Source organism: Larus michahellis, chromosome 3 (assembly GCF_964199755.1).
Source record: "Larus michahellis chromosome 3, bLarMic1.1, whole genome shotgun sequence".
Taxonomy (NCBI): Eukaryota; Metazoa; Chordata; class Aves; order Charadriiformes; family Laridae; genus Larus; species Larus michahellis.
Window position 1 is genome coordinate 92681162 of NC_133898.1, and position 7902 is coordinate 92689063.

Sequence of the window (7902 nt, forward strand, 5' to 3'; positions counted from 1 at the left end):
TTTATCTCTACATTTGAGTAAAAAACGAAAGTTGCACATAGTTGGACCTGGAGTTTTTTTGTCTTTGAACTACTGAGCTGTGTTGAGTATTTCTGCTTTTTTTTTGTGCGTGTGAGTAAATCGTGCCTGAGAGGTATGAAGGATAAGAAGGGAACTGGAAAGTAAGACCCTGTGGAGGAGAGGATGTGTACCAAAGCTGGGTCGGGGACAGATACCCTGAACGTGGAGACATCTCCGCAGTGATGTTTATGTAAACAGGGTCAACCAGTATCAGCCGCCCCTGCAGGAGGACGTAATTCAGAGCTGCAGGAAAAAATGCTGTTAGCTGACTCAGGCGTGTACTTGCTTATTGTGGGAACATTTATATCCTTACAAATTAAAACCAAAAGCCGGAATATTGCTGCACTGTGGGGAGTGCCTGAAGTGGCAGCTGAAATCTTTCGCAGCACGGGGGAATCCTCAGCCAGTGTAATTTGGGTGTTGGGAAGCGGTCCAGGAGCCTGCGATGCTTTGCTGACTCCCATCCCGGCCTCCCACGTGCCACTGGGGGCTTCCCTCAGCTCTGCGGGGGACACGGGGGGACAGAGCAAATTTGAGAAGCGGCTCTGGGTACGTGGATATCCCTCCCACCCTCTCTGAAGTCGTGAAGCGCTTTTGTCAGCCCAAAGACCTTGGAGAGTACAGGAGGAGAAACCAGAAGGAGGGATGGAAACAAGGGCAGGAGCGAGGAGCGAGGAGCAAGGTCTGTGAGAACCTTGAACATGACTGCATGAACAGCACTGCACTGCTGCAGGGGATTTAAATCTGGAGGTGTACCCGGTGGTCCCCATGGGTGGTTTTATCGGAGTTTCCTTTTATCTGCGAGGTTCTGGAAAGAACAGCATTGCAGTCAATACCCTCTGCTGCCCCAGGCTGAGAATGGGATGGAGAGGGTTTTAATGATAATTTTTAAATCAGTTTTAATTTGAATAGCATGTTTTCTAGAGTGGCAAATAAGCCAGTGCCCAAAAGCTGGGAGGTACATTTAAAATAACTTTGTTCATAGCCTATCCCTGTGACATATCCCCATGCACTAAAACTGTGTGGTTTAAAACTAGTTGTTTTTCAGGCCACTGCAAATCTGACATTTCTGTTGGATTTAGCACCCCACGGTGCACTCTGATGACTTTTACTACACTACAATTAAATAATGTTACATTGGATTGCCGCAACTGCTGTTCTATAGGCTGAGCTGAGTGCTCACACAGTTAATAAAAATGTACGCTTTCTTGCCTGAAAAACCTGATAATGGTCACTATTAAAGTTTACATAGTGTCAGAAGTTAAGATGCATCAAAGATACATCTTGTTCTTTTTTTTCCAAAGGAAACCTTACCAGAAATGCTGTAAGTTTAAGCCACATCACGAATTTTTTCTCATTCCCATGGGGACTTCGGAGAGAGTGCCTAGGAGGCAGCTTGTGATGCTTCTCCAGGTCTTTGGTCCAGTAGTGATTCAAAAGGATATATGACATTTTTATATGGGAGAAGGGAAAATATCCAGGAAAAATTAGGAACTGTACATACAAGCAAGTTACCGTCACTTAGCGAGTGCCAGCTGTAGGAGTTGGTAGCTGACTGTGTGCATGCGCTAGCCCAATCCAATTGCGAGGTAATGCGATTTAGCTTATATGTCTTTATTGGAGGTTTTTAAGCTCAGATGCATTACCTCACCACTTGGCCATGTCTAGAGCAGGCATAGGGATAGTTAGCAGAGCTCAGTCGATGAGTGTTAGCTTGTGAAGCTGTTGAACCTGATCTTGTGCCTGAGCCCTCTTATATCTGGCACAGTAAAACGCTGCGTGCTGGATGAATAGGCAAGCGAGTCAATCCTCCATTTTCTTGATCATTTTGGCAACTGTGGCATCAAAATCAACTGTGGTCTTGCGTGGGCAAGAAAGGCACTACCTTTACTGTGAAAAGTAGACTCAACCTTAATTTAAGCCATAAGGATTTGTTGGATCAGTGCTGATTTTAGTGCTGAATAGGAAAAGAAAAGCTCAGGAAACAAAATAGCTGTCAAAACACAGCACAGGATTTCTGATGAGCAACATTAATTCGGACTAAAAATAGTTATAAAACCGGCCAGTTTTTCATCAAGTATATATTATTAAGACAATAGAAAATATTGTTTTTCCGAGGTATATCCCAGAGTTAAAAATCAGGAATGCCCATAAGACGCTTCTGAGCAAAAGTAAATTAGATTAGCAAATTCTGAAGCTCATCACTTAGGAATGAGATCTTGCAATCACCAGGCTCCTCCATTCTAGTAAAATAAAGAGGCCCCAGGCATAGACCCAATGACTGGCACACAATTGTCCATCTCATGAAATTATGACTATGATACCTGGTGTGATTTTACCAGCACCCTCCCCAGCAGTGCCCTGACACATGTGGGGTTCCAGGGTAAGCGTGGAGCAGCAGCCATTCCCACCAGGCAGTTTGGGAACCCTCCTTTCCTTGTGTTAAAGCAACGCAAAGAGTTGAGCTTTGCTCAGTGCTTAGATGAGAAAGTCAGATTGACTTTGTGAGGTAACTTTCCTATTTCTCTGCTCATCTTTCTGGAAGCATTGTTGCCGCCTTTTCAGAAGAGGATACGCCCACAATTATCCTCATGGGTTTAACCTCCGCAGTGAGTTGCTATAAATCACTGCAGCTGAAGCTGAGCGGGGAAGCCCTTCCAGATCCTTCCCAGTCTGCTTCTGGTATGAAGTCAAGGCCGCAGCTCTGAAACTCAAAGCTAGCAGCAGATCATGAGTTGAGGTACCGAAGACCGAACCTGTGCCCGCGACCTAGCGAGACGGCTGGGCTCCTGCCGGACCATGCAATTTCATAAACCCTATGACAAGGCGCTTGAGAGCCAGGGATGAATTTTCCTTTGGTCAGGGGGGTTTGATAGTAAAGCAAGTCTCTGGAGGAGCTCACACCACTTCATACCTGGCTGCTCTCAGGTTGTGCAGCAAAAATCTTCTCTCTCACAAAGCTTTCCCAGCAAAATGATACCAACAGAAGAAAAGCGGGAGAAGAAAGGCTACTCCCCTGCTCAGTGGGAAGGGTTGTTTCCAAACAAAAAGAAGGGAAGAGGGCTTGAGAAATTCATGAGGCATGTTGTCATGGGAAGAATGTAAATGTTATGATCATGGGCACTGAAGAAATGCTGCAAAATAGATTAGTTAGGGAACCAGCAAGGCAGGGATGTCAGCCTGGACTAAATGGGTGAAGCACCTTTGGTTTGTTTTCTGGCATGGGTTTTTCTGTTTGTTTGTTTGTTTAAATTCTCTAGGTCAGATACTGACTATTTCTTTCTTGACCATTCCTTATTAATTAACAAATCCAATATAATTAAGTGCTGTACTGTAAGCATTTCAAGTCACAAAGTACTTGTAAATTCTTAGCCATCATAGTCAGAGCTTATTTGTTACTGTAACAATACAGTCAACTGGATTACTTGCTAGGTCCTGGAGGCTTGCTTGATGAGTACATTTACCATTTAAAATTAAGGATCTGATTGACCGTGAAGTATTAAGTAAAACAGAAAACTGGTGGGAAAAACTCCTTCTTGCCTATTCTCCCACCTAAAATGGCAGTCCTTATTCTGCTGCTCTTGGCATATGTGCATCTTGGCATCCCTGGTGAGGGGAAGAAGATCAGCTCTCCTTGCATGGGCTGCTCAGGTCCCTCTAGCAGTGGCTGAAGTCTTGTTCTGTCCCTGTAATGCAAAAGCCAGCGGGGAAGGTCAGCGACCTGCCACAGACCTGGACCCGCAGGACCATGTCCTCTGCGCAGACACTGAGCTGTGATTCCTCGTTCTTCTCTTCTGAGTGATGTGTGTTTATTTCAATATGTTGTGGCTAAGCAAATGAAATCAATATTTATATGCACAGCCACACTGAAATATTTGAATTAGATACAGTCTTGTCACCAGCTAATTCTGAGATAATCGTGGCAAAGTACTAATTTGTTGCGCTCATCAGCTCTTATCCCTGGATTTTGTTACTTTACTCCCCAAGGAGCGTGTGACAGCTTATCTTCTACCACCACTGAGAATAAAATGCTTTATTTAGATGGGCTGAGGGAACATAGTCTTCTTGGCAATCCCTTTTTTTACAAGGGAAAGTGAAAGAAATGCTCTCAGAGAAGAGTACTCTGTGTTTTTGCACTTTCTTTTCCTACTGTTCTTTGGAGGGAGGAAAACATCTTACCTGTGAACAATCCCCTGGCAATGCAGGTGCTCCACTGCAGACAGAATTTGCCTGGTGTATCTCCTTACTTCCCTTTCCGCGAGTCTCTTTTTGTCACAAATTCTGTCCAGGAGGTCCCCGCCGAGGCACAGCTCCATCACCATGTAATAGGAGTTGTCAGTCTCCAAGGTCTCATATAGCCGAGCAACGTTGGGGTGCTTAATCATCTGGTGTATCCGTGTCTCACGCTTCATATTTTTCAAAACATAGGAATCCTGCTTGGCTTTTCTCTTGTCAATGACCTTTATGGCTACCTAAATTGTAGGACATATTCAAATTGTCAACAAGCTTTGCAACCTGCATTAGTTTTCAAAAAGGATGGTGAGTAAGCTGACATGTGGGAGAAGCTGGTTTTGACGTGATGTTGATAATCTGTATCACAGGGGGAAACATTCTTGATGGAAGAATACGCTTTTTATTTCTCTTGAAGCCAAAACAGGAAGGCTGAACTGTTGTATCTGCCTATCTGATTGCATTAATAAATACACATATATGAAATGTTCTCAAATGCAAAAAGTCCCTACGTGCTTGACTGTTAACTGCATCTGTACTCTACCACATTTTTTTTTCTAACATGCTTCCTTCTGACTTGGTCTAAAAGCCATTCAAGATACTGGCTATAATGGGCTGGGATTAGACCCTTTGCAATTTGGGCAGCTAGTCAGCCAGTGAAGCTGCTAAAGCCATAAGAAAAGTAAAAATCAAAAAGCCACTCGATAGTAATCCACCTTTCCACAGTTACATCGAGTGGTATGTTATTTTAGCCCGACTGAGCTAGAGATAACAGATGTTATCTGTATCCTACCATATAAATGATTGCTGTTGGAGTGGCTGGCTTTTCCGTAAGTGTTGTCCATAACTTTATAGGTCAAATACATGTCACTAATTACTCAATGAGGATTATCAGGGAAAACAGATATGAAATTGTCCTCATGCCATTATCCTATTCTCTTTCAGCAGGAGGGCATCTTTGTTCTCTATATTGTTTTATAATTGTGAAAACAGTTGCACTCAGTACATATTCACACATGTGACTGATTATACATGAGCAATAAACTCAATTTATGAGGTTAATTTATGAGGATAAGGTTCAGAGGATAATTCACTGAGTAGATTGTGGTTTGCGGATTAAATGGTCTGAAATTCTCTGACATAAGTTAGTGTGAGGTTACTTGCGATTCCTAGTGCGTGGTACCCTCTTAGGGTTAATTAGGAGCTTACCTTCTCCCCCGTGGGGATGTGCAGCCCCTCCATCACCTTGGCAAAGGAGCCCTTGTTGATCATTTTGCCTACTAGGTAGTTCCCAACTTGTTTGGAGTGAGGGAAGGTCTTCCCAGTCTCTTGGGGCATCTTGTTAAAACAGGCAGGTATTTTCATATCCTTTAAGTTTTTCTCCCATTCTGGTAATATCCCATCCGAGTTGCCAGTATCTGTCATTTTGTCATCCAAGCCTGCTTTCACTGCTGTGGGCATCCCTGGAGAGCCAGATTTGTATTGCTACTTTCCAGATGTAGCTTCTGATTCACAGCAGATCCAGGCACTAAGTCTGTATGTCTTGTGGTGCAAGTGCCATCCCGCTGATCACACAGCAACTAATCCGTTCCCTCCGAGACTCCCTGTTTGTCACTGATCTCTACCCTGGGCATGCAGATCTGCTCAAGCAGAACCAAGTGGTAGATTATTAACCTAACCTGATACGCGATGTCAGTTAATGCCCCAGAGCTGCCGAGACAGATGACACATAACCCCAGCATTAGCCTGGAATATACAGCTCTCTTCCTGCTACAATAGTTCCCTGACCAAGTTGCACCAAACTAAAGTGAAATCCAGTTTTCCTCACATGAATATTGCTGGTGTGCAAGGGCACAATTTAGTCTAAAGCCAGCATGGTACCTTGCATGAATGCAAAGCTGAGTTATGTACCTGATGCTGTGCAAGCATTTATGCATTTGCTGTGTAAAGCATATAAATATATATGCACTTGTAGCACATTTAAGTCCCAGGGTCCTGGCCTGATTCCGGGTCAGGTATCTTACATTTCCTGGGGCTGTAAAATGTAGCAGTGGGGACAGAGAGAGAAAGAGGGTGTGTGTGAACATTTTCCTCCTTACAGCAATGACTGATAAAAAGAAGAAAAGAGGGTTTTTCTCTACAGCTGTTGTCTATCTGTATCTGTCTTCATTACCTGGGTTCTTTCCAAAGTCACGGAGGGAGAAAAGAGCCTTTCCAGAGAGTGCTTTCACATACCTGCAATTTGAGCCGGGAGTTGCCATCTCTCTCCACTGACTACAGTGGAATCTTAGGGAAGCAAAACCCTTCCCATAACTTAGTGCGATGACGAATCCTTTCTCCACCCTTTGTCACTTGGAGTTGAACAATAAGTGGCGTCCTCCTTGCCTGATTTGACTTGTGAAGCTCATGAAGGGCAAAAATTTGCCAGGATGAGTGAAAATGAGAAGGAATTTGAAAAAAAAAAACCCCACGTGTTTACAATCCAAAATGGATTTACTGTATGCTTTGCCGTTCAAAATCTTGTGGGCGAGTTCAATGCATCACCATCTGCATGCAGCTGCTTGCAGGCACAGGGCAACCCCTCGCGTTTCAGTGGCTAAGTAAAAGATGTCCAAGTAAAGTGTCTAAGCTGGTCAGGTTTCATCTTCATAACATACTCACTTATCACTATAACTTTCAGCTATATCAGTTGTTCATCTGGAATGGGACTTTTTTTGCTAACTTGAGTGACTTTTTTCTGTTCCTTAAAAAAAGCCAGAGACAAAGGAGACATGGTTTTCTGAGGGAAGAACACGGAAATTCTCCTTGATTTGTGCTAACTATTTGCTCTGCCTCCTTCCCGTCTTCCTAAACCACTGTTCATTGACTTTCCCACTAAAAACAAGAAAATAAAAGTGAGGGGAACCACTGCATGGAACAGAAACCCCATATTTCTGGCACATTTCAGAAGAAAGGAAAAAACCTCTTTAAAAATATAACAAACATTTAAAACATGATAGCTAGCTAAGTTAACTATTGCTATTTTTGGGGAAAGTCCCAGCCTGACACCTTGAAAAATGTTCAAGTCGAAAAGCTTCCAAATACCTTTCAAAGTAATTTTTTTGGCACGGTGGAGGATTAAAAAAAGGAGGCAGAGCAAAGGAGCAAAAGAGAGTCCACCTCTGTGTTAGGGAGTCCAGGACTACTAATCACAAGCCAAATGAAGCTGAAATCCTGGATGAGAAGGGAGCCATTTGCCAGCTGTAGTAGTGTCTCTGCTCTGTGATATGGCTGCTGTGTGACGTGCTGCATTGCAATGTGAAAAAAGGGTGAGAAGAGACCAAATAAAGCAGATCTCAGATAGAAGAGAGAAGTCAATAAGGAATAATATCCGGGAAGGAGGAAGGGTTAGCACCACAGAAGGAACCACCTTAACGATTTAAAAAATCTGACAGGCCTCCTCCCCAAACAAGCCCCGGGCTAAACCAGCATATATTTTTACCACCTTGCACTCATCTGGGGGTGTGGGAGGGGAGACAGTTCTACTGCCTTGAGAAATAAAAATAATCAAGCCAACAAAACCCCAGAACTGAAGAAGGTATATAGTTTTCCTGTCAGCAAGTGAAAAAAAGT

The 7902-nt window shown here is 43.5% G+C and overlaps 1 protein-coding gene across 1 annotated transcript in view; it reads right to left on the bottom strand.

The window, feature by feature from the left end:
- LOC141740549 (hormonally up-regulated neu tumor-associated kinase-like) overlaps positions 1 to 5751 on the bottom strand; it is a 31363-nt gene extending 25612 nt beyond the window's left edge. Inside the window, exons 1-2 of the mRNA XM_074579373.1 lie at positions 5500 to 5751; positions 4240 to 4532 (exon numbers count right to left, since the gene is read on the bottom strand). Of these exons, the coding sequence (XP_074435474.1) occupies positions 4240 to 4532; positions 5500 to 5751 (545 nt within the window). The remainder of the gene's footprint in view (positions 1 to 4239; positions 4533 to 5499) is intronic.
- Positions 5752 to 7902: the final 2151 nt, after the last annotated feature.